Source organism: Falco biarmicus, chromosome Z (genome assembly GCF_023638135.1).
Source record: "Falco biarmicus isolate bFalBia1 chromosome Z, bFalBia1.pri, whole genome shotgun sequence".
Classification (NCBI taxonomy): domain Eukaryota; kingdom Metazoa; phylum Chordata; class Aves; order Falconiformes; family Falconidae; genus Falco; species Falco biarmicus.
In genome coordinates this window covers 23,817,698-23,844,642 of record NC_079311.1, presented here as the reverse complement: position 1 = coordinate 23,844,642, position 26,945 = coordinate 23,817,698, and the positions used below count along the sequence as shown (strand labels likewise).

Genomic DNA, 26,945 nt, shown 5'->3' with positions numbered 1-26,945 from the left:
GTCCAAAATGAATTTAATGCATGAGAGAGGGAGGTGAGGCCAAGCCTGAGCAGGGGCACCTGGCTGCCTCATGTGTGACCGTGGGGCTTGCTGAGGTGCTGTCCAAACTCCCCAGTTACCAATTCTTGTAGCCTCAAAGAGGGGAAATGACATCTAATGATTGAGGGAATGCTTAGTAAAATCAAACGTATTGGTACAAGTTTGACTTTAAGACAATTGAAACAAGCGAGTTAATTCCAAGATATAAGTGGTTTTCTATAACCCGCAAAGCACTTCATTGAGCACTGATAAATCCTTTATCCAGGAGAGTGACTTCACAAGATAGATGAGCTGACTTCACCATGAGGGATATGCTCAGCAAAACTAGGGGAAGGGTTAATTGTGGCAGCGGGAAGGAGGCCTCCAACTCAAACAGCCCCCCAAACGAGGGCAAAGCCCCGCTTGAGGCGCATGGGGAGCATGTGCAGTCGGTAAAAGGCTTCGCGCTGATCTGCATGGGAAGTGGGAAACTAGTACCAGCCCTGAGCATGACAACGCACACGCCATGTACTATGGATATGCCGGTGCTCTATGGTATATAATGCGTGCCCTCGAGCAGCTTGGTGTGCACGCTGGGAGGAAAGATCCCCGGTGCACCCAGCGCTGCGATACACGAGTGTCGGCTTTCTAAACTGCCATTCGGTTTGGAGAGCCTCCCGGTTACGCCTCCCGGCAGCAGAGGAGCTCGGAGCCGCGTGACGGGCCCCACCCCGCGCCGCCCGGCTGTCCCCTCAACGGTCCCCTCAACGGTCCCCTCAACGGCGGCGGCCGGGGGCAGCGCGGCCGGGGTCGTCCCGCGGTAACGGGCCACCCCCCCGGGACCGTGCCGCGGCGCCCCCCGCCTCACCGCGCCGTGACGTGGCGGGACGCGCTGCCAGGCGCCCAGCCCCGCCCCGCCGTGACGGGCCCTGCACACCCCGCCGCCCCAGCTGGCGGCCACCCCCGCGACGGCGCCGATGACGCCCCAGCCCAGCCGCAGCCCCCGTTGCCTGCCCGCCGCGATCATCTGAGCGCCCCGCCCCCGCGGCAGCTGTCCAGCTGATTGGCTCGCAGCGCCAGGCCGCACCGCCGGGCGGGAGAGGCCCGGAGCGGCTGGCAGGAGGCGATTGGCGGAGGAGGCTGTCGTTCCCCGCCGGGCGAGTACCCAGGAGCCCCGCCCCTGCCGCCGCACCGTACTTCGGGATCCGCCGCGTCGGGATGAGCCGCGTTCTCCCATGGAGACCAAACGGGCTGAGATCCCCAGCAGCGTCTTGGACGATCTGTGCAGGTACCCGCGGGGCGGGGCCGTTCCCGGGCTCTCCTCACGCCCGCCGGCGGCGGCCGGCCGGTGCCTCGCCGTTCCTCCTTGCGGCGCCGGTGACACCCCCGTCGGCTCCGCGGCCCATCCGCTGCGGGGGGCGGGGTGAGCGCCGCAACCCCAACCCGCCACGGCCCCGATGCGAGGGGCGCGATCGCGCCGCTGGGCCGGCGGGGCCCGAGTCGCTCGGGGTGCTGCGGGGGCCGGCGGGCCGCCGAGGGGGAAGCGGGGCGGCCCCGGTAGAGGCGGGGGTGTCGGTAGTCCCGCAGCCGCCCGGAAGGGTAGGGAAGGGGCTCGGTGCCACGCTCCCGCGCCGCGCTGGGCACGCTCCCTCGTGACGCGGTGCCCCGAGGCACGGACACGGCGACGGAAGGGCGCCCGCCGGCTCCGCAGCGGCGCGGCCCGGGGCTGCCCGGCGGTGCGGGGGGCTGGCGCTGGCCGCCGGGCTGCGCCCGTGACGTCGTCGGAAGCGTGAGTCTGCCGCGACGGTCGCCGTTCGGAGGCCTGGTTTAATTTCGAAGTGGCGGGGGGGGGCCTTTGTGCCCCTCACCTCTGCGGGGAGAGGGCGTTCCAGTCAGGAGAGGAACGGCCGAGGGAATACCCTTGGGTCTGGGGCTGGCCTCTCCGCTTGCTGGGCCTCTCCGGGTGGAACGGCTAGCTTTCCTTACCCGGAAAGCTACACACTTAAAATTGTCATAAAACGTGGGTTGTTTTTTCCGGGAAGGGGGGAACGTGCTTTTCCCCTTTGCTATCACACCCCCTGGTCATCTGTGGTGTGGCCCTTTGGACCTCTTAATTGATGTGTCACCCCCAGAATTTGATGCCCTAGCTCAATGTGATACTTGACGTGAAATAACCCTTCTATTTTACCACTGCCAGAGGAACCCCCCCTGAAGTATTTGTGTGCGAGAGGGAAAGGTGAGTAGAGACGAAGGACACTAAACCTGGTGGAGCGACTGTTTTGAAATGAGTGAAAATGCTGTGGAGTGATAACGCTACAGGGAGCTAGAACTGCTCCACACAGCGATGTTTTTTTTTGTGTACCTAATGCAAGAGTCAGAGTTTGCAATATGCAAGCAAATTTTTGATTTTCTGAAGTCTGGCCTCTGAAGCGTGTTTGTATTTCCATTGTGTCTTCTTTGGGCTCCCTGCAGAGAGATGGGACTTGTCTTTTAGATCCCTGCTCACATGTGAAGCTGGGTTTAAGACTTTTTCCAGCAAACGCAGAGGGGAATCACACTGCTTACAAAACTGAAATAGCCTATGAGTGTCACTCCTGTGGGGTGACTGATAAAAGGGCACGTGAGCTGCTGTAACTGCCCCGAACACTGGAATTACTATTTACACTAATTGGCTGAATCAGTTGGAACAGCTGCAAGTGATCTGAGTGCCTACACGGGAGGCTCTTTGAGTAGCCTCTGTGTGGCATTTCCCTGAGCTTCTGTCTAGACAGGAGCCCCTGTGAGGAACCTAAGGAAAGTGGTTCAGCTTAAAGTAAAATCCAAATGCATTTGAATTCACCAGTGCATTATGTTGATGGAATTAGCACCAGCTCAGCGTGGTCCTTCTGTCATAAGGAAATGTATCAAGCAGGTAAAGTGGCAGATACAGTAAGAAGTACTGATGATTGCACACACCTGCATACACAAACTTTTAATAACTAAGAGTTTTCTGGAGAGAATCCAGGCCTTTTGCTTCAGGACAAAGAAAAATATCCCTGTCCAGAGACAGAGCGTGGAAGTCTGACAGATATCCCAGCACTCCCAAGATAGAAATAAAACCAATAGTTCTGTTTTGTGGACATCTAAGCTTAAACTTACCTTTTTGGTTTTCAAATACATCAAAAGAAAACTCTCCAAAAAAATCATTAGAAACCCTCCCAAAACCTCAGACTACTGGGTAACCTTGACTTGAAAGTAGATGTATTTAATTGCTTAGCTAGTGAGGGTAATGTGAGTGGTTGCCATCTCTTAAAAATTCACTAACAGTTATTTAGATTTGCAGCTCACACCACTATGGTACATATAAAAAGATACTAGAGAATTCAGATGGGTCCTGTAACTTTCCAAACCTGTTATACTGAAATTATAATTATTTTAGTACTGAAGTTTTATTTGCTGACAGAATTCAGAAAAAGAAAAAAATACAGGTTGTGCTAGAAAATATTTTGAATCTTATCAGTAGCGGAGTATGAAAAAATTGCTTGGCTCTTTCTACCAAAATTTCCAGTAATAACATTTATAGATTGAAGAATGTGGGAAGCAACAGATATTTTAATGACCTATTTACAGCCAGCCACCTGAAGCAAAGCACCACTGATCTTCCACTCATTTGTTTTCTCCCATGAGCCAAGGCTTGTCAGGCTCTGTCACTCTTCCAGTACACAACAGAATTCTTTCTCTCTTTTCCACGGGAAGGCCAGACTCCTCTGCTCCTTTCTGTTCTTTTGTCCATGTCCAAGCAAGGCAATGTGTCTGAAGCAGGGCTGATCTGTTAGCACTAATGAAAGTCAACAAGGTGAATTAGGAAAAGAGGCAGATGGTAACTACAAGCCCCTGATCTTCCATTCCAAGGCTTTTTGTTTTTTAGTTAAAAGCTGCACAACTAAATTCATACAATTACAAGACAAAACAGCATTCCAAAGGTAGAATGTGACAGCAGCTCAGAGGCATACAGTAAGGTAGTGGAATATGTAACAACTTCATATAGGTTATAGCTAAACTTAAATGTAGATTTTTTTTAATGCATGTTACTAAAAATTCTCTTGTATGTTGGCTTTATTAAATCAAGTACATTGGGTGTAGGGCCGTCAGGCCCTGGGCTTTGTTTGACTTGTGGAGCTCAACATACGAAGTTACCTGCTGTAATAGGTGTGTTTGTAGCTGACTTCAGAGAGTGTAATACTGAAATTATACGTCACTGAAGCCTGTAATAGAGAATCAGTATAAGCTAGCTCTTTTTAAAAAAAAAAAAAAAACCAACAAAAAACCACACCAAAAAACCCAACCAAACACATGACTTTTTCTAACAGTGTAAAATAACAAGTAGGCTTTTATATTCAGCCATAGAGATCTGTGTGAGAATTCAGCATAAGTGGTAATCATGGTGGTGATTATTGTTAAATGCTTTCGTTACAAAGCAGTTCTCCTAAGAATAACAAAAATAGGATTACAACCACTAGTCTAATGCACTTAAGAATTAAATTTTTACTTTCCAGGCTGTCACAGTTTTTCCCTGCTGATAAACTAAGAGACTTCTACACTCAGAATTCATGTTCAGAGGGTAAAATGTTACTTGCTAGCAAGTAGAAACAAGTTGAAAGCTAAAGCTAGGTACATAATGTCTTCAAACATTTGTTGAGTTCCCTAGGCTGTTACAGAATCACACAATGCCAGAATACAATTTATTCTAGTTCTTATCAAACAATACAGTAAGTTATTGTGTGTTTGATTTTCAGCAGTAGGACTACTTTGACCCATTCTGTTAAATAATGTGTCACAAGTATGCACGTCACTTTGTTTTATCATGCTGTCTTGTGCTACTGAGTTGTTCTCTACTGAAGAAGTGGTGATACAGAGTCTTAATGAAGGTTTTGGGGCTTCTTGGTGCTGTCTCCTATAAGCAAGTGCTGTTACTCCATCTTCTGACCTCAGGACTGTGGTGGGTTAACTTTGGGCTGCAGCCAGATGCTTACCCAGCCACTCACTCCCCCTCTGTCCACAGGATAGGGAAGAAAATAGGGTGGAAAGCTTGCCACTGTGGATGAGACAGGAGGGTTGCTTACCAGTTACCATCATGGGCAAACCAGACTCAGCTTGGGGAAAATTAATTTAGTTTGTTGCCAATTAAAATAATTTCGATAGAGAGAAACAAAGACAATTTAAACACCACCTTACCCTACATCTCCATTTTTTCCAGGTTCAACTTCCCTCCTCCTCCCCCATGAGCAGTGCAGGGGGATTGGGAATGGGGGCTGCGGTCTGTCCGTAACGCTTTGATTGTGCTGGTCCCTCCTCCTCATGCTCTGCCCCTGCTCCAGTGTGGGTTCAGTCCTGGGGGCTGAAGTTCTTCAGGAAATACCCATCTGCTCCAGCATGGGATCCTCCACAGGCTGCAGTGTGGACACATGCTCTGCCATGGAGCACATACTCTCCCTCCTTCTTCTCTGACCTTGGTTTTTGTGCTGCTGTTTCACACTCATTTTCTCTGTCTGTCTGGCATTTTTGGTCTTAAGTACACTTTCCTAGAGATGCCACCATTTTGGTGCTGGCTTCAGCTGTGCCCTGGGGTGGGTCCACTGGAACCAGCTCTTCTCAATGGAGGCCAACTTCCTGCTGCTGCCAGCTGCACCTCATGCAATATAAGGTGCCTGTTGTTAGCACTTCATTCACTTTAAGTAACTTAACAGTTAACTTTTGTTAATAAATAGTGTTCTAATTGGTCTTGCTATTGTTATTCTAAGCCTAATGCTGAGGTGGTTTTATTCCTTTTTTTGGTACTGCTGCATATTGTATCTTCATATTTATGTTCAGCTACAGTGCTGAGGCAAGAAAACATCAAGTAGTTATAAAACAAAATAGACTTAATCTTTTTTACCTTTAATCTACAGCAGCTTTGTATGTAAGGGCTGTTTTCGGCAGTAATAGAGCCTTCAAAAAGAAAGGAGCAGTTGGGAGGGGTTGTTGGTAATTGAAAATTGGTAAGTAGGAAAATAATTGTTGAGGTGAATGAGGTTATTTATGTAATGGAGAGTGTTTGCTGCTTTAAGGGTATCTGGTCAAGGACCTTTTTCAATGTGAAAACGGGATAATAAGAAAAGGAGGAAGCCATAAATGAACTGTATAGGGATACAAACCTCAGGGAGGAACAATAATGGAGGTGGTGATGAGAAATGAACCTGGCCACTGATTGGTAAGTGTGTGTGAGGGTGTGGAAATGTTAATTCCAGCAAGTTTATCTGAGTGGATACCTGCTCCTGGGAAACCAAGGGAGAAAAGGGTGAAATTAGAACCAAAAATTTACGTAGACCTTAGAAGACTAAACACAAACAAACCAGCCAGTCACAGGAATTGATGGGGTATGAAGAAGCCACAGGTGACTTCCAGGAAGGTCAGCCTGATCTTTGCAACTGATAAGGCTGTAAACCAGGGAGGAACCCACACACCAAGGTGGGACGGGTGCCGAAGGGAAAAGGGAACAGGGGTATAAAAAGGAGCTGGTGTTGTGTGAAACTGGGCTGGTTAGTATGCTTGCCTGAGTGGGTTGTTTGCCTGGTGGCCATAGTTTGTTGTATCTTCTTGCAGCTTATTAGAGCTTTTCTTAATCTTTTTCTCTGCATACTATCACTCCTTACCCCATGGATGTGTGTGCTGCAAGGATGAATGAAGTGCCACGCTGATGAGAACTCTATGTGTGAGTGGATGGGGTGTCAGCTAGCAGAGTGAGGGTGGATATCTCAGTGCCAGCTACTCACATGGGTGGGGGGTCTCTGCTTCCAGCTTCTGGGGTGAGAGTAGTGAGTGTCATGAAAACCAGCTCCTGTGGGGCCAGTGTGTGAGTGAGGAACGGAGTGCCTGCAGCTGGAGCAGGGCTGTGGGTCACAGCCCATGTATCTGGTGCTAGCTGGTGGGAGGGTCAGTGTCTTACCTTTCCCAAACCTGTTGTGCCTGTGTACTCACTAGCAAACTTCAAGCTGGACCAGCTAGTGAGGTAGGGACCTGTGTGATGGGTATGAAAGCCTGGGATCTGGGTAGGGGTGTTACCGAAATCTTGGCATGAAGAACACCATCTTATGGACACCAGTAGGATTCAGATAAGCAGACACTTCTTTATTGATGGCTGGGTGCGTGAGTGAGTCCTCTCACGATCAACGCACACCAAGCTTCAAAATCATACACCATATATAGAACTTGTTCATACATATTCATTAAGTATATATATATATGCATAAACATAATATTTCCCAAAAATCATCAACATAGTCTCCTCCCGTATCTGATTCTGCACAGTAAAGGTTAGAAAGATCTAGAAATGGGTCTGGGGTACTATTTGGGTAGGTGGTACATGAGTCGGTGGTTGTGATCTCCCCCTGCCAGAATTGCCTTTTACGTAAGGTAACTGTTTCTTGGCAGGTATCTATGGGTATGGGTTGTTCCAGTCGACTCTCCCCAGTTCCCATTGATTCTACATTTTGACATCTCAATGTATTCTAGTCTACACATAAAAACTGTATCCAATCATCTTGAACCTTAAGTCTGTTATCTAAGTTCTAATCTTTCCTACTAGGTGATTCTGACCTATTCTTTCAGCCTTGGTACAGGGCTGTACAAAGGATTTCATAGTAGCTGTCTGTTGTTGTGCAAACACAAACTTCACTAAAAAATTTCTTATAATTCTATATTCCTATTAAAATAACTCTATAAGATCAAATGTGTTTCAATATAATCAAATATGGTTGCTAATTCTAACTAATAACAAATTTGTAACATTATGTACTGTGTGTCCCCCCCTGGGGATACGTTCAAGGCTTTGCTACTGGTTGAACCTGCCAAAGGGAAAGCAGCAGCTGTGTCCTCAGCCTGGGCACAGACCCCAGGGCTGGGCTTCAGCAGCCAGGCAGAAGGCAGTCCTTGGCCAGAGTGGTTGGGAGAGGCAATCACTTCTGACATCCCTTAACAATTTATACTTGCCAAATTTTAAAAGATGTCTTAAGTATTTCTGGTTCTGGCAATGATATTACATGCTTTTGGATTTAGCTGGTGGTACTCCAGAGCTGAATGTAAAAGATGTCTGCCGAATTCTTTAAGTTGAATGGGGTGGATGCCCTTCCATTTCCAAAAAGAAAATTATGTTGTTCTTGATCTTACAAATAAATAAGTAAAGCTTATTCTGCTTAAGTAAAACAACCTGTCACACAGTGCTGCTTGCACTTGCATCTCTGGGACTCTGTGTTTGTGTGCCGGTATCTGAGCTGAAGCGTAAAGTAGACTTGAAAAATAAACCAGTTGCCCACATTCTATTTCACACCGTGAAAATTAGTAGGATTGTATTGAACTTTAAAATCTATGTAAATTAATAGTTTATTGTGGTTTTAAGTGAAAATACATAGCTGTGTTTAACTTGTGTTCAGAAGAAAATGTGTTGACGTCTGTTACCAGAGTTTGCAGATGTTCTTTACTGGACATGCAAAAATTCTTTCATTCTTGTAATATAGCCACTTACATGAGATGTCCTTGCTCTCTTTGTTTTCACAACAGTTAGTTTACTTAGTTTATAGTAATTGACTTTTGTGAAAAACGTCGTGATCCGTTCTTCTTGATTTTAAAAAGTTGTATTTTGCTTTGATGTGAAAACCTTTTGCTGTCCAGACCACAAGGAGGTTTGGGTGCTCTGTGCTAATGTATCAGGAGTTCCACTGTTGCAATGCACTTTTGTTGTTGTTAGATTTATTTACATTAATAGATTTGGCTAATCTTACTCTTTTTTTTTTCTCTCCTGGCAGCCGATTCATTTTGCACATTCCAAGTGAGGAGAGAGACAATGCGATCAGAGTGTGCTTTCAAATTGAACTTGCCCATTGGTTTTACTTGGATTTCTACATGCAAAACACACCAGGATTACCTCAGTGTGGGATAAGAGACTTCGCTAAAGCTGATATCTTTTTTTATTATTGTGATTTTTTTTCTTTCTCAGTGGATAAAGTCCAAACTGAATATTGTTAATGAAATTTAATACTTGTAGCAGGTTCATGTTAGCTATTAAAAGTTAGTGTGTGATTTTGTCTGTTCATTGCTTCCATAATTTTGTGGCATCCACAAAAGAGATGTTTCTCAGACTTCTAAAGAGCTATGGAAACAGGTAATTTCAGATCTTTGAGGATTTTTCCTTGTGGTTGCGCTTTGGAAGACTCAGTGGGTATCATGGTTTAACCCTGGCCAGCAATTAAGTAGCTGCTTGCTCACTCCCCCCACAGTGGGATGGGGGAGAGGATTGGAAGAGTGAAAATGAGAAAACTCATGGGTTGAGGTAAAGACAGTTTAATAGGTAACGCAAAAGCCACGCACACAAGCAAAGCAGAACAAGGAATTCATTCACCACTTCCCACAGGCAGGCAGGTGCTCAGCCATCCCCAGGACAGCAGGGCTCCATCCTGTGTAACGGTTACTTGGGAAGACAAATGCCGTAACACCAAACATCCTTCCCTTCCCTCCTTCTTCCCCCAGCTTATATACTCAGCATGACTACCCACAGTATGGAATATCCCTTTGGCTAGCTCAGGTCAGCTGTCCTGGCTGTGTCCCCTCCCAATTGCCCATGTCCCTCCAGCCCTCTGGCTGGCAGGGCCTGAGACACTGAAAAGTGTCCACACCTTATTCCACACCATTTACATCATGTCATACTTCCCTATACAATCTTATTAACCACCCGACCCCCTCCTTTCCCATCCTTTGATGTAATACACAGGTATCGTTCCCCTAGTCTATGGACCACTGCTGTAAAAAATGTCTATAAAATGTCCATTGAGTTCATTTAGTCCATGACTTTGGGCTCTGTCTGTTGTGGTCACTCAGGACAGGTTTATTCGGCAACAGAGAACTCTGTGCCAGAAACAGTGGATTTCAGAGATGAGGTGTTTATGGTGTTTTGTCTCCTTGATCTTAACAGCGATGTAAATGTTAACATACCTGAAGGTGGTATGTGTTCTGCCGTGGGCAGTGGTGTGTGTTTGTTGGAAGCACTGACCGCTGCTCCTAGAAGCAGTTCTGTTGGTAGGGGAGAGGATGCGTTTTAACTAATTTGAGTGGCTGGCCTCTTGCTTTTTTCATTGCTTACGAGGGCTGCTGGAACACATGCTATCTAGTCCTTGCTGGAGAAAACCTCATGGCTTTAATCCAGCAAGTGTTTTAGTTTTAACTGTTTCCCATGTGTTCTTGATGTGGGATTGGAGTGGTGTTTGTTACTTTCTTGATAACATTGGTGTTTTCACTATCCAAAGTACTTAATGATAGTATTATCTGCGGTTTCACTGTATGTACTTGCCAATTTTGATACAAGATTTGAAACACTACGGCCTTTAACAGTAAACTAAAAATATGTTAATTTTCTGTTGCTTGTTATTATGCAGTTACTTTTTATTTATGTTAGATACGTTTTTATTTGTAACTGCATTTTCAGAGCAACAGAGTTCTTCCGGTAATTGAAGGCAGTGCAGGAAAAACACAGTGTAGTGGATGTTATTTGGTCATTACATCTATCCCTCTCAACCTTACATTTGCCAGAAATATTTGTTCTGCTGCAGTGTTGTATATTTAAGTACTCTGCTTTGGAACATTTTTTGTTGGTAGTATAATTTTATATGTAATATGTAATACTTTTTTTAAGGACTTGTAAATTTGCTTTCAAAGGTTTAATTATAAAGGTGGTTCATGTTTTCTCTGCATGGTGGGTTTTGCTAAAGTTACTAGAATTTTGATTTCTAACTTGATGCCATTAAAAGTAATTTTTTGCATAGTAAATACTTCAGTACAGATTTTGTACTGCAGTCTAACAAATGATTGTGGCAAAAATTTATTTCCATTTCAAGCAGGGGATGAAACTGTATTTTTGTCTGTCTTTCTCACTTCAAAATGAAAATACGTGTTTAAGAATAATACGTATTCAAAATAACTGGTATGTGGATACTTTTCCTTCAAAATTAGGGGAGACTTTCATTCAGACAAGCAGCATTGTGACATCTTTTTTTTTCTTGTCTTTTTTTTTTTTCTAAATAATTGGCTTGTATTAGAATTACCAAATTATTTTATGCTTTCCGACATTTAGAGTTTGGCAATGGATTATTCATTTTATTTTTCCAAGAGAATATATCTTGAAAGCACTTAAGGGAGGAAACATGGTTATTTTAGGTGTTGAGTGGCTATCTTTTATATGTCTATGTGATTTGCACCTGGATATCTAAGTTTATCTTCCTTAACATCCGTCTATACTCTTCAATCACTGCCCTTTTTTACTTCCTCAAGGTGAAGATGTACAAAAGGTTTTAGAACAGTGGAAAGAATATAAAATGGGAGTGCCAACGTATGGTGCGATTATTCTTGATGAGACGCTTGAAAATGTAAGTACAGAAATTGTTGTGAAGGGCTAGAGGGAAGGATGGCATGTGCTGGAAGAAGTAATCTTTTTATTGATTAAATTTTTCATTTGGAGGCAAAAATGCTTCAAATTCACAAAAACCTGACAGTTACTTGACACTGAGTGTGTAGAGAACTATAGTATGAGAGGTAGTAAACACACTTCCACTTGCTTTCCTACTCAGGTTTGGTTGTGGGGGGTTTTTTTGTTTGGTTTTTTTTTTGCATTTTGAGTTCCACAGTCCCAGAAAAAAATTCACTGTTTTATCAAAACACAGCAAATCTAGTGGATTCCTTCTTTCAGGCTAAAATGTCTTTTCTGAGAAGCAGGCAACTGAAGGGAACGCATTTAATAGAAGTTGTTAGAATAGTGGGTATTTGACAGTTGTGTTCCCTTGTATTTTGCAGGTTCTTTTGGTTCAGGGCTATTTAGCCAAGTCTGGATGGGGATTTCCAAAAGGGAAAGTAAATAAAGAGGAGGCTCCTCATGATTGTGCCGCTAGAGAGGTAAGTTATGTTTGATTCTCTTAAATTTAAGCTCAAGAAATGAAATTTTGCTGAAAACTGGATATATGCATTAGATGAAAAGACATTTTACTTGGATATATCATTATTGAGGTCAGGTCAATAGTCTATTCTTGTAGAAGTCTTCCATAGCTTTTAGTGCTTTTTCGAGTTCCAGAGTGATAATCAAGAGTGTGGTTATATAATTTAAAAATCACTGTTTGATGTTTTTAATTGTCTTGCACTAATTTGATAGGCTAATTGAGTACCGTTTTTAAAATTCTCTGTTGAACTATCAGTTTACTTTTAAGTGTTATTTTTGGTGCTTGGGAAATCTTACGTACTTTGTGGCTTTTGGAGTAAAATTTCAAGTGCCACAAGTGCCACCATAACTGTAAACAGGTAGAAGAATGGGAATTTAGCTTATGTACACTGGGCTATGTGAAGAGGCTAAAGAGTTGAGTTGGAGGTTGTAGAAGATTTTGTAAAAATTGTGAAGAACTTTATTTTTCTGTTTTTCACTGGCGCAGGAGCAAGCATCAATGCCTGTGGCAAGTAAAACCTGAGAAATAAAATAATCTGTGGGATTTATTGCTGCTGGAGACCTAGCTATATAGTGAAGCTGCATATTAAAAACAGCCTATAAAAGAATATTACTGGTATGAACTCAAATGTTTATGTAACATAATACATCCAGAATTTTTGAGAGAGAAAATTAGGTGAGGGAGAGTAGTAAGATGCATTAGTTGGACCGAATCAGTATCGGGAAATCATGGATTTATTTTTTTAAAATATACCTGTCGAAGGGGCATGAATGAAAACTTCCATATTTCTGATTCCCTGATGCTGCTTTCCATATCACTCATATATTTAATATGGGCTTGGAAAAGCAACATAAGGTGTTAGATCTTAACATTGCAATAATACACAATGGACACACATGAAATAAACACTTTTGTGTTAGCACTTACTGATCTCTGAGTGGAGAACATTATTTATATATTGCCAAAGAGTGCAACGCCTGAGTTACAGAATGCACTGGGCTGTCATTGCAAAACTCAAGGGCTGGGGAAAGATGGGCAGAGACTTAATAAGGTTAACTTGATTATTCAATGCATGTCTCTTGCCCTGACCCCATAAATAGCTTGTTCAGTCAAGCTTTTGCTAGTCAGGTGCTTTTATGATTTATCTAAAGGACTGAACTGAAAGGAGAGGAGACCATAATAATATACGGAACACAACACTGGAGAGGACAAGCTAGGTGGAACTGCTTCAGGAAAGAATGATGTGAAGTACGTCTTCCTCTTTACTTCAAGTTAGCTAGCGAAAGCATTAAATAGGGAAAAAAAATCTTTTGATGGTGTTTTTAATTTGGAGAATTCATTTAGATTACACTAGTGAACAACACTGTTGCTATGATCTTTTTCCATCAAGGTAGATTGCCATTGTGGATTAACTGGCAAGTTCTTCAAGGCTTACATGTGGCTAGGAATCAGGACGTCTGTAGTATTTTTGCATAAATCTTTTAACTGCTTTTACTGGAGTTCAGCACAGGTCTAAAACTATGAACTGCTTCTGCGTAAAGTCTAATTGAAGAGGTCTTCACTGTGCAGTGCCTACACAGTTCAGCAATATTTCAGAAGTTGGTGAGGGCAAAACCATACTAAATGGATGATTCTCTTGGTAAAAGGAGTTTCTACAATGAAAGATTACTTAGGAAGGGAAAACATTGGTGTTAGTATTAAGTATGGAAGAAAAGTATATCATCTGTTAATTGAGACAGTGTGTAGTGGGGTCTTTTTTGTTTGGTTTTCTCCCCCTAAACTCTGCTGTTACTAACGTAGTTGGAAAGACGGCTTTACTTTTGATGTAAGAGGTGTTCTGTGTGCTAATTTGTAAGACTGACTGGTCACTTACTTGCTTTGTGTTAAACACTTCTGTGTTTTTCATATTCGTGCTTTATTTCCTCTGGATTTTCGAAAATGGAACTTAAACCATTTTTCTGATACCAATATCTGCATTGGTATTTTGCTAACGTATTTTGAGTATTTTTTCCTAGTATTATTTTATATGCAGTTATCTTGTTCTATTTTTTGTATTATATTTACCCACGGGAGAGGGGGGGTGAGAAGAGGTTTTACTGAAGATCCTGTCCATCTTTTTAATTCTAAATCTGGTCTTTAAAAAAATTTAACTCAGGACTTCTACCTTTGGATTATTGGCAGTGGTGCTTAATAGCCCTGGGGTTAATATCCACATATACAAGTGATTGCTCACATGAGTGTTTTATTATCTGGGCAGAAATATTTTGGATAGTGGTATCGATTCTGCATGTTTTCTGAGTACTTGTATTTCTTGTGGAGATTTTAAGGACTAGAAAGATTCTAAAAAATGAGTGTTTACTTAGCAAGCTTAGAGGCATGATCTGATTTAAACTATTAGGTGTGTTTGACATGAATCGTTCTATGCTACAAATCTTGTATGTTTGAAAATGTTATCAAAAGTAAATGTTTTGAAGCAAGGCTTTCAACAACCTGATCTAGTGAAAGATGTGCCTGCCCATGGGAGTGAGTTGGACAAGGTGATCTTTGAAGGACCCTAGCAACCCAAACCATTCTGTGAATCTTTTAAGCCTTCATTGCCAGACCATAAAATATACAAAGGAAAATGGTCTTTTAAAATACCATTGTCTTTCCAGTAATCTCAAGCAGGTATAATACTCCTGTTTTTTCCTTTAGGGTACCTGACAGGGCAGTTTTAAGGTTTTTTTCTATGTGAATGTGTAATTTGAGTTTTGTAGTAAGTTTTGCTACTCTGTTGCTGGGTTTTGTTATGATCATAAAAATGATTATGTATTTTGGGGGTAGAAGGTTCGTGGAGTAGCAGGATTGTTGAAAAAGAAAAACTGAAGTGCAAATAAACCTTGCTAGAACTTGAAGATATCTTTACTCCCCAAATCGTAGGTTTTGCTGTGGGTAATATTTCCATGCATCCAGCAGCATGGAGGAGCAGCTAGAGACTCCCCATCCATATTAACAAATTGATACATGAAGGTGTAATAGAGTTCTTTCAACTTTTATAACAGGTGTGTCTTAGAGAAATGTAAAGCACATAGGATCTTAGATACTTTTTTCTATTATTGAGCATGTATGTATGTGTAAAGGCTTGTTTTTCCCAGCAGTAGCCAGCTCTCATGGAGAGATCTGAAAAATAGTCATTCCTTGCCTTGTGTTGATAGGTAAATCTGAATACACACACTGATTTCATCTATATACTTCTCAGGTATTTGAAGAAACTGGGTTTGACATAAAAGATTGTATCTGCAAAGAAGATTACATTGAGTTGCGAATTAATGATCAGTTAGCACGGCTCTACATCATTCCAGGAGTTCCCAAGAACACAAAATTCAACCCCAAAACTAGAAGGGAAATTCGGGTATGTGTTATCTTGTTTGAAACTATAAGGACCTTGTTGTGGAGCTTGATTTCATTTTAAAGCTAATGGTCTGTAAAATAATGAAACTACCACGCCTGATGAATACCTCAAACACTAGGTGCAAATGGCATCTCTGCACTGTAGGGTCTTGTCAACTTCCTGCAACTCTACTGCAAAGATTGATTACTTAACCAGGTGTCTGTCTCCATTCATCGTGAAAACAATGTCAGAGCATACTGCCAAACTATAGTTCTCTCCTTTTCTCTTAGGTGGTGTATGCGTTAATAGTTTCGTGTTATTCCTAGTTATAGCTGTATATATAACTATATATTCTTCTGAAAATGTAATTATTAATTGGTGTGGTACAAAAGCCTGCGTATCAGAAGGAGAAACTAAGGATTGTGTTCTGTCTTTCATGGCTAGTACCATCCAGATTTAGAGTATAGTGTATTTTAAGGAGGAGGTTGGGCAGGTGACACAAAACGGGAACTGTTTTGGATGGTTTGTGTACCATTAGGTTTTGAAAAGGTATTGTGAAAGGGAGAAGCAAAGACTCAGGTAGTAGACTTGTTGGAAACTTTGTTCCTGATATACTGAAACTTCAAAGATTATGTGCCTGTCTTGTATACGGATTCAGTTTCAAACAGCTGTCCCTGTATTCTCATACAGATGGTGCCGCTGAAGAGGGCATCTGGCTTTCTAAATTGGAAAAGATACTTGTAGTTGACTAGGCAGGATTGTCTCAATTTCTTGCATTAGAGACTCGTTTTTCAAAGTAAGAAGTAAAAGAAGATGAATTTCAAAGTTGTTTTTTTTTTTAAAGTACAGTAAATACCCTCCTCTGTATACCAGTGACCATCTGTGTGGGGTGATGAAGAGTTCTTACAATGGCAGATTTTTGCCTTCCTACTGAAGCACTTGTCTTCATCTGATCTAATACCAACTGGGCGTGCATTTTTGTATTCCCTGTAGAACTATATTGAAACCCTGTTCAGTATGTAACTTCTTTCCATAATGTTTGTCTTGTCTGAACCTGAGGCTCTGGGGCTAGGTTCTGCAATAAAAAATGTTGTGTGTGTTCTTCTGTATACTGTATATTCAGAATTCTTGATTTTGTTCCCCATTCTGCAAGTATACAGGTTTAATAGTTAAAACTATAAATGACAAATCCTGCACTTTACCCATTTTTTTTTTGTCTTTTTTAACAAAACCTGAAACTTTGCAAATAAAATCCCCTTCTTTTCTGATAATTGTTGAACTAGTATCGGTGGTCTAGTCTTGATGGCATTTTAAATAAAAATACAAGAATAGTAGTGACTTTTAAAGTTATTTAAAGTCTCTGCCTTTATTTGGTATTCCATGTGCAGTGGTTTGGTTGGTTTTTGAAACCCTTACTCATAATGTAGTTGCTGGATAATACCTTTCATATTTTAGGCATCGTATCTTGCAATGAGTATGTGTTGTACCATCTGTTACTCTGTAGTTGCAGTCAGAGGAATGACCCCATTGTTAATTAACTTTTTGTGAAAAACCCTGTTGTGGTCCATTAATTAAAGTCTTACATTGTAATTTTTTAATTAAAGGAAATAATTGTGGTTGATACACATTTTAGTATTCCGTAAGGCTACAGTAGTGGGTATTTTGATTTTATTTCTTGTCTTTTCTAGAATATTGAGTGGTTTTCCATCGACAAATTACCGTGCCACAGAAATGACATGACCCCAAAGTCCAAGCTGGGTTTGGCACCAAACAAATTTTTTATGGCAATTCCCTTCATCAGGTATGTTTAAGATGAGGCAAATGCTGGGCCACTGTCTTTCAGAGAACTTCAATTTCTTTAGATTTGATTTAGTAAGTAGATTTTGTTGCACTTCCGTTTGTTGCAGGCCATTGAGGGAGTGGATTGCCCAAAGATATGGAGATTCCTCAGACAGCGACCATGGATTTCCATCTACAGGTAGCACACCCTCTAAGCCCAACTTGGAAAAAGCTAGGTAAGAACCAGGTCAGTTTAACATCTCTGTATCTTTTCTATAAAACATTGGTCATACAAAGCAGCTTGTGCTTTCTGTTTCTCTGAGTATTCGTGTTCCAGTAATAGAAAGGGTTGATTAAAAATAATTTTTAAAAATAAATTTAATAATAAAATTAATAAAAAAATATAATAAATATATCATAGAACTTTGAATAGGATGGTAAGTTAGCTGACATCATGATACACTTTCTTGTTAAATTCTTATGTGTCAGAACTGAGGTAATTTTTTGAGTCCTGTCTGTGGGAATCCAAAACCAGAACCTAAAACAAGCAGGTATCTTATTTTGCTTTAAATTCAATGCTTTTGGCACATCCACAGAGGAAAAACAGGACTTTCTAAAGTAGGGTTGTGAAGTGCTATCAGAAGTAGCTAGCTAGATAAAACCTGCGGGATAGGGGAACAAGTGCTGCTGGCTTTTGATTCAGCTGAGCAAAAAGTAGTAGAGCAAACTTCAAAACCTGTAGTCCCAAAGAGAAGGCTGTGCTCCAGTAAGTAGTCAGGTCACTCCTGACACTAATGACAGGACAAATGCGAACATGAACATAGCTGGCTTTCTATGCAGAACGTAGATTTCCCACTAGCAGACAAAACAAAATTTGGTGGATGCAGTGAGCAGCATTACAGTTTCCACACTAGGTTACTTGAGCTTGCCTTCCAGGCTGTTCTTGAAAAGCAGAAAACTCCTTCATATTTCCCTTCTGCTATCCGTAGGTTTGAAGTTGTGTTATACACTCTTTTTCCTGTACTAGATCCAAACTTCGCTGTAGTCAGCAGATGTTTACAGATGGCTTTTCAGGAGAGCAGTGGGTGAAGCCGAAACAGCCACAGAAGCCATATAGTCATCCTGAGATGTCTGAAGCTTTGAAAATAAAGGTAGGTTGTTTCTTAGGGAAACATAGGAATCTGGGCTATGTAAAATGCATGCCTTTGTTCGTAAGGGTTGCTCTCTGAAATAAAAATACTGAATTTTGTCACTATAGCATGCAAAAATAAAAATATGGGGGGAAAAAAGAAATATCCTGGGGATTCTCAGATTTACCACCTGGGTATCAGGTGGTAGTTGTGTTGTTTCAAGTATAGATAGTAATTTCTACTCCCATTTTGGTGTCCTTCATGTACCATTTTGAAATACTTTGGGTACCTCTAGTATATATGAGTCTGTGTATGGGAACTCACTGAACTGGATTTATTGTGTAATACAGTGTCTGTAATAGTGCAGGAGAGACTAACAGCTGATGACTCTCTGTAACTAAATATACACTCAATTTAATTTCAGTGTGCTTCAGTTAGTCTACAAAAAATACCATTTACATGTTTTGAGGTTATTTAGAGGAAAGTTTTAACTAAGAAGTAGGAAGTGTCAGTGCAATGGTGTTCAATGCTGCCATTTAAACTCTTCTTTTTACTACATTTTGGACTTAATGACAGAGTCAGTGCTTGAGGAGCAACGGCAGAAGGCAGTATCAAGATGCTTCCAGCCAAAAGAAGCGGACAAATGGAGTCCACAGTCAACCAGTTAAGCAAAACCATACCTTGGTAAGAAACGTGCAGTGGCTGTCTCATTAATGGTTCCAGTAATGCTTAAAAAATGTTCAGGCCAATGTCCTGCTGAAAGAGAGTGCATATCTATCAAAAGTATTTAATCAGAGTATTTCGTATGTATGTGTAGAAATATGGTGTTTCTTACCTTAGTATATGTATACATCTATAGACAAGCATACCAAGCTTCAAAATCTGCATTTTGGAGGTAAGTCTTATTTTAGCAGTTGAAAATTTGTCAGCTGTTTCAGTAGACAATTCTTCAGGTTTCCAGGTTCCATGTGTAGTACATGCCTTATTTATTCACGTATGATGTATTATTGTAAGCATGGAGTTTTGTTATGCAAAAATTAGATACAAAGTGGTATGCAGATGCTTATTATTTCCCTTCTTTCTAGCAAAAATGTTGAGGTGCAGGCTTGATTTGAATGCTAGATTCTCATACTTTTTTAATCATACAGTACCACTACAGCAGTTTGTAAATTCCAGTATGACATTCTTTGTTTGTAACATTTTCCTTGCACTAACTAATTTTATTTGTCCCCATAGTTCTGCTGGCTGGGAGAAGACTCACTGATACATATATATATATATATATATATATATTTATTTATTTATTTAAATATATATAATGTCTTTTTGACACACCCTCTCCCCCACCCCTCATTCTTTATGGCTCTTTAATTCTGTTTTGTTGGCTGTTGTGTAGCAGTGAGCCCCAGTTCTCCATGCAGCTCAGCTGGCTTGTCCAGGCTTTAGTTTTTCGTGTGTACTGGCTGTAAGACAGATTTTTCCCATTCTGGCTTGTGGTTATTACCTTCTCTCTGTTTTTCCTGTAAAAGTGCAGAAACCATAAACTTTCATCCTGTAAAATCCTCACTGTAGCAAGAAATAGTTAGGTGGGTTTGGATCTGAGAGCAGAAGAACAAAAAGTCCATTGACTGCCTAGAAATTTGGGTGTATAGAAAAAAACTGTAATGGGAATATGTAGGATCTTGGTGGAAACAACTGGAACTGTTAATACTCCACAGTTATTTTGTAGGCTCTTTACAGACTTTGCTAAATACTTAATTTGCACTTTCATAATTTTCAGTGTTTTTGAAGTTTAAATATTTCATGTCCCAGTGATAATTTGCTAACACAATTTGGAAGCCAGGGAACTCTTAATTCACACAGAGTGCAAAGGGCCATACTTTTCTCTGTATACTTACAGCAGCCTACCTGGGGCCAAAACTTCACCCTTCCCTGGAGAGTTCTAAGTTTGTGTCTATAATGAATGCTAATTTAATTGGCAGTATCAGTGTATTTGGAAATATTTCCCCTTGCTTTTTGGGACAAGCTGATCGAAGAACAGGCTTATGTATGTGCAATTTTGTTTCCACACCATCCTATGCAAGACCTTTCTAGCTTAAAACATTTTGAAAGTACTCAAAAAATTTTTCCCTGAAAGCCTGCATTTCAAAAATGGTTTGACTGTTAAAAGGCGGCATGCTTCTGAAAGACTTGTGAACATGAAGCATGCTTACCACATAAAGTAACATGACAGGATTAATGCAAATACAGTGGGAGGCGAGTCTTAGCAAATGTAACCAGCATGCCTTTTAGCTGATGCTTAAGCTATACCCCTAAGAAATAGAATGCCATTTCTTTATGATGTGTGTAATGTATGGTCATTCTTTTAACCAGAAATGTGAAAAAAGGCTTAATCCAAGAAGACTTCAAGATAACTTTGAAACAGGCAAGTGAAGTCTGAATTTTCATCTGTTGTCATGTGTTACAGACTGAAGGTACCTGCATAATGATGGTCAAGGGTTTTTCCTTGTATGCTAACCTACCAAATGTTACAAAGCCATATTACTGTTTATTTTTTTTATTTGGCTAACTTTCTGTGCTGCTTCATATTGCTAGTGCAGTTCTTCTCCTTAATTGTTCAGGCTGTCAGATTATACCAGGTGGCTGAGTAAAAAGTAACTAAAAGCTGTTTTATGAAAATAGCATTTGAGTGAACACAATGTTGGTAATCGGGTGTTGGTTCAAGGGTTTCTGTCCTGCTAGTAATAAGCTGCAGTTGATACTGGACTGCTCTGGAGAGTGCACATAGTTCTTTACTTACTGCTCAGAAAATAGGGCTGTATTTCTTTCCTCCTTATTAAGAAATTACCTGCAAAACAGCACCTGTTGGTAAAACTGGCTATTCAAAGCATCTTCAGATTGCTGTGACACTGAAGATTTGTTCTAGCGAATAGGTGCCTTGTAAATATGGCAGTTTGAGCTACTACCTTCTTCTGTTTATGTCCAGAATAATTTATAATTTGTCATAAATATTAATTGAATTTGCATTTGAGGTATGGCTTTGTATTGTTATTGATACTCTTACTTATCATCTGTTTAAAATTTAATTTTCTTTTTCTTTCTCTTTTAAGCAGATGCAGCATATGAGATGTGTTGCTCCAGTGAAGACCCACTGCCAGAACATGTAGAGGGGCATTCTGTGGCATGCAATGGCCATTACAAATTTGCTTTCTCATCAAGAGCTTTCTTGAGTTTCAAGTTTGACCATGATGCCATAATGAAAAGTTTTGACCTCTGACAACTAACTTAAGAGGAACAAAAATCAGACTTGCCTGTTGCAATTGAGGGGGTTTCTTATCCAGCCTTACTCTTTCTCAGGAGTTTGTTTTGTTTGTTTTTAAATGCAATGCAGGGACTGACTGGTGGTTTGGAAGGGTTTGTTCTCTTTGCAGTATGGGAGTGGCATAGTCAAGTGTTGCACTTTAAATGCAGTATAGCCTTTGTCTACAAAGTACCTTTCCAGTGTTCAGTTCACTTGTTCCTAGCTGTGCATTAGAGGGCATTCTTTCTTGTTTTTAACTTGTGTGTTTTATAGAATGTCATTGACTTTTTTCTTTTACCTGTTGGAGTATACCAGCTTGCTAAACTTTTAACTGCTCTGATGTAAATTAATGGACTTGTTAGTCATTATTGTGTAGTACATTGCAATATTATAGCAGTGGCAATGAAACGTTCTCAGAGGACTCTGTCCTAGTGATTTTTGAAACCAAGTTGCACATTTCAAACCTAGCCTCAGCCTGTCATCCTTTGTCTTGGTTGCTTGCCCAAAATACCTTCCCTCTTTCACACAGGTAGTTTCTGTTGGCTTGCAATCAGTAATACTTGGAGTCAAATCTATTGCATGTTGACTTCTTGTACCTATTCTGCCTCTGTCTTCAGAAAGGATACACAAAACAGGAAGAACTTAGCCATTCAAAGTGTCTAGCTTCAACTCTTATGCACTGTCACCAGCTGGGTAAGAAGAAGTTGCAAAGTTTTGTGTTATCCCAGTTGCAGCTGCTTTCAAAAAAGAAAAGCTTAAACTTTGTCCGTGAGAGGTTCTGTATGAATGTAAGTAAGCCTCTGTAGATCTCACTGAGGAGGAAGGCAGGTGCATACATAAAAGAGTCATTGTGTGACACTAAATGGCTTAATCAGGCTTGCAATAACTATTCTAAGTGTGTCCAGTATTGTATTTTGTGCTGTTGTCCTCAGATCTTGTGTAGTGTGTAATCTGTAGATATCCAGTAGTACTGAATTGCACTTGCAGTTAGCATTTAAATGATGTAGCCTCAGTCATTTTCAGCTACAATGCTTTCTTAGTAAAAATATCAAAGGGGAGGGGGGAGGGGACGGGACACAAAAACCCAGTAAGAGTTGAGGTGACAAACTTAGATCACCTTCATGATTCAAGTTAAGGGGTTTTGAACATGTGCTTTACAGTTGAGAGAAATGCACTGAAGTAATTAGTTATAACAGCTTGTGGTAGCAAGCATGTTGTCCAAGATTTAAAAATGGACTTTTCTCTAAAATAAAAGTAATTGGTAACTTCATAGGTTGAATGAACTATGCCCTTGTCTCATCACAGTGTATGCTCATGCACTGAGCCTTTATGCAACTCGTGTGTCATCCAAAACCAAAATCCTGGTCTTCCTTCAACCACCCTACTTCATCTACCCTACCTGATGTTACCTAGTGGTTTTCCTTAGAAACAGGAAAAGACAGCTTTAAAAACTTTCTCCTGGTTTATTTATCTTCCTGCTATCAGGTGATTTGGGACTCTAATGCTGTAATAATCTTGGTGATAGAACTCTGGTGATAGGATCAGTCAACAGGAATAACAACAGACTGTAGCATTTCCTTCTGGGGGACAAGAGTCCTGAGGGCCTTGCCTTTCAAGACCAAATCCTGAAATGGCTCAATCTAGCTTTTGTCTCACTTTGTTTTAAAAAAAAAACAAAAACAAACAAACCAACAAAACCCAAAACCAACCCAAAAACACAGAGCACCACCAGCCCACCCCAACCCAAGATATCCAAAGACTGTTCAAAACAGTAAATGAACAGTAAATGGCACAGAACAGTAAATGAGAAGGTGGGATAATGCTGGAGGAGGTTATGTTACTCAGCATCAGGTGAAAACTAATACGTAGTTACTTCTTTAGTGCACGTAGTTGATTTCCCAGCAAAAGTGCCTTTACTCATGGTGAGGCAGAAGTTTGTATTCATACCCTGAGGCTGCTACTGCCTGTGGAGTTAAGAAGACTCTCCTAAGGCATGATTAAGTATCGGGCTGTGGAAATCTTTAATAAGTAAGTTGACTTCTCAGATAAGTTAAGAGTTATATTTCATCTAGTGCTGTGTGAAAAAAGGGAGATGTTGACAAAACAGTGAACTTGGAGCTACTGTCAACTGTTAGGGAAATTGTGTCCCAGGCAGAGGAAGTCTTTAGAACAAAGCAAGTGTGTCCTATGAATAGGAGATGCTGACTGCCCTCTATATTCACTGGGTCATTTTTTTCTTAGTGAAAGATTAGTTTGTTGTAAGAGAAATTGGTTGTTTTGTTAAGCAGCCCAAATTGGGGCTTATATGTATGTCATGATTTTAGTAAATCTAGCCTTAATGTGAGTTGCAAATAAATGTGATAAATATGCAATAACTTCTTTGTATGAGGGTACTGTTTCTTGTAGTAACATTGCTTTCAGCTTTCTCAGTAAGGTTTCTAAGAAAAAGATGTAAGCGTGGTGGCATGTGATCTACCTTATGGCTTCCATCATGCCCTGCACTGTGAATATTTTGAATTGTTTACTATTGTTTATGTTCTTATTTTGCCATCCTTTTATAATTAAGTATATTTCTAAGTTTAAAAGTACAGTTTACATTGTCTTCTAATATAACAGTGAAGAAATAACAAGTGAGACAGAGAATTTGGTTCTGTGAGTTTTTATTTTATAGGAGCTAGACACAGGGGAGTAAGTAACTGCATGTCAGACTCAAGAGCTGATGTCAAGATGCTTGAAAAACAAACACTGCTCAGTTTGAGAATGCTTGCGGGTATGGGGTTATTCAGATTATGAATGGTCATTCAATATTCTTGAAATTAAAGAACTCATGGAATAAAAAGACATTTAACAAAAAAAACTACAAATGTGTGTGTGCTGGGAATCTAGTACTAGTTTGCAGTTTCTAGTAGTACATAAACTCTCTGCTTTAGTGTGAAGTTTTTAGCATCTCTTTCACAGAATGCTCTAAACTTTGAACTTGGACTGAAGAGTGATCTGCCTAATTGAATGATGGATGGTCTGTGCTGAAATGCTGTTAACTTCAACTTCTTGATGTACATGCATGCCTTCAAAAGTTGCTGTGAAGTCTGGAAACAGTGGTAGTGGGAAGAAGAGGGGAAATAGCTTTATTTATTGCACATTCAAAGTATTTTTTTAACACAATATAAATTCTTAAGACCAAACTTGCATAAATAGTTCCTAATAATATGTTGGGCCTAGTCACTGTTCCAGGCTTCTGTGCTGTGCTCTAACCTTCCTGATTTACAGTTGGTGATTTGAGGACAATATGGTGTTTCTCCTTCACTGTTACAAATGTAATAGTTCCTTTTAAAAACAAGGCAGGCTTTAAGTTTAGCTGTAGGAATAGTCTGAGATTTGCTCTCAGTCTACAGTTTCAGACAAGAAATAAATTTTTTCTAACTTCTAGCTACTATAGTAGCATTGCTTTTGTTGATCTGCAGTTTATAGCAGCAGTCTTGCCATCCTGGTGTGAAGAGCAAGAATCTACATTAAGGAATCCAAGCTCTACTACCCTGTGGTGCAAGATGGTGGTGCTGCTCCATGGGTGACTGGCTGTTCAGTTGTTGGGTCAGTGGCTGTTTAATCGTCAGCTACCTGTTTTTTTATAAATTCTGAGCAACAGTGTTCTTTTTCAGCAGTAAAGTCAGGTGCCTTCTCTTTTTAAATCGGGAGGTGATGTGACAGGAACCTAAAATGTGACAGGAAGCTCACAATCATTGCGAACTTGTAGAACAGCCTCTCTTGATTTTAAAATCAGTTTATTTACAGAAAATGTCTTGCACTTAGTGGTGCATTTACATGGTAAATGTAAATGGTGCAAAACTGGTACTTATGCATGTCACCATAATTTCAGATTGTTTTTGTTATTACAGTATTTCAGCTTTTGAAGCAACCAAAATTATTTAAGATATGGTAAATTTCTACAAACTAACTGAAGGTGTTTTTACAGTAAATTAGGCTTGGAATGTCACTACTCTAGCGTAATAGGTTTTTGTTCTTACGCATTTATAGCAGTAGTGTAGTTCAAGAATGAAATTAGGCTAAATGCTAGTATTTGCACTGTTCTTAATTCTGTACATAAGCACTGATAGATGCAGTAGGACTTGTGCTGTGTGTGCATTTCACTGCTTCAAGTAGATTGTCAAGATGACATGTAGCAATTACGTTGGCCATATTCAAGATTATACAAGAGAAATTATTCTGGATTAGTAGTAGTACATTAAAAATAAATGCTTGGGGTTTTGCTTGTCTTTTTCTTGAAAGTATTGGTTAAGCTAGACTTAACCTGTTGTATAGATTCAGCTTTACAGAAACCCTTACCTTTAAATTGTTCTCAGTTCTGGGATACTTTTGGGACAAAGTAAAATTCCTCCTTCAACACTTACAGGAAAAAAGGAAGCTTTTAAGTAATTATCAAAAGTTCACAGGGTACAGAATGTTTAAATTTGAATAGGTAAACTATGAAGTTTACTGAAAAGTGTTGAATATTTTGTCATTATTAAATATTGTTGATCAGAAGAACTAGCTTCTAGTTTCCATTATGGGTTACAGCTCAGTGCCTTTAAGAAAGTGGTTATAGCTCATGCAGCATTAATAGTTTTAAAACAAGGCCTTCGCAGCTTTTTAAGAATAGATCCTGGAAAGTTGGTTCTCTACAACACACTTCCCACTATGAGAAACTGCAAAATTTTTTTAAGCATGTTTGAGCAAAATTACTCAACCAGGGAGATGAACCATTTAAACCTTACTGGTCTGGATACATATTCTTGTTATGCAGGAAAGGTATACAAAACTGCATGATAAAGAGCTCTCAACAAATATTTCTCAAGCCTATACTTAAACCAGGATCTTTTAAGTTTTACTATGTCTGCATGGCACTGCAGTTGATCGAAGCTGTACTCCAGCCCTGAGGAGCAGTTTAGCTGGGCTTGCAAAGCACTCTTCACATTAAAACAGCAAAACAGACTCCACAGAAGAAGGTGGGGTCTTGTTCATTAATTGTTACATAATGCTAGATTGCTGTATGTGTTCCAGGATGCAGGCTGACTCAGGTGTTGCTGCCCGAAGATAACACTTACCTGTGCAGCACTGCATGCCTCACAGAAAATAGCCAGCGTTACTGTATAGCTCATGTGTGAAGGGATATACAGTCTTCCTGTTTGTTTAAAACTCAAGAACTTCACCTGTTTCCCTCAGTGATATATAAGTGGCATATTGGTGCTAATTAAGTAGAAAGTACTTAGAGCTAATAGCGTTAAAACCATGTGAAGTTACAGATTTTATTCTATTTCCATTATGTTATCTTGAAGAAAGTTTGCATTAGTCAACTGTTC

The 26,945-nt window shown here is 40.5% G+C and overlaps 1 protein-coding gene across 4 annotated transcripts; it reads left to right on the top strand.

Annotated features, from left to right (window-relative positions):
• Nucleotides 1-1,150: 1,150 nt before the first annotated feature.
• DCP2 (decapping mRNA 2) lies at nt 1,151-23,278 on the top strand. 4 transcript variants are annotated; one of them, XM_056323803.1, is made up of 12 exons: nt 1,167-1,306; nt 2,216-2,254; nt 8,838-8,989; nt 11,320-11,447; nt 11,872-11,970; nt 15,250-15,402; nt 17,070-17,182; nt 17,289-17,396; nt 18,188-18,311; nt 18,867-18,974; nt 20,664-20,715; nt 21,401-23,278. In XM_056323803.1, exons 1-12 carry the CDS (start codon nt 1,254-1,256, stop codon nt 21,565-21,567), a joined length of 1,296 nt encoding a protein of 431 aa, XP_056179778.1. In that variant the 5' UTR covers nt 1,167-1,253; the 3' UTR covers nt 21,568-23,278. The 4 variants fall into 4 exon arrangements, with proteins under 4 accessions (XP_056179781.1, XP_056179780.1, XP_056179778.1 ...); XM_056323804.1 differs by having other exon boundaries at nt 1,169-1,306; nt 21,404-23,278; XM_056323806.1 differs by lacking the exon at nt 2,216-2,254 and having other exon boundaries at nt 1,151-1,306; nt 21,404-23,278.
• Nucleotides 23,279-26,945: the final 3,667 nt, after the last annotated feature.

What these genes read in the sequence shown, in the direction of transcription:
- DCP2 (XM_056323803.1), top strand. Translation starts at nt 1,254, where the DNA reads ATGGAGACCAAACGGGCTGAGATCCCCAGCAGCGTCTTGGACGATCTG. An exon ending in CCCAACTTGGAAAAAGCTAG is followed by an intron (nt 17,397 to 18,187) that starts GTAAGAACCAGG and finishes TTCCTGTACTAG; the next exon opens with ATCCAAACTTCGCTGTAGTC. An exon ending in TTAAGCAAAACCATACCTTG is followed by an intron (nt 18,975 to 20,663) that starts GTAAGAAACGTG and finishes TCTTTTAACCAG; the next exon opens with AAATGTGAAAAAAGGCTTAA.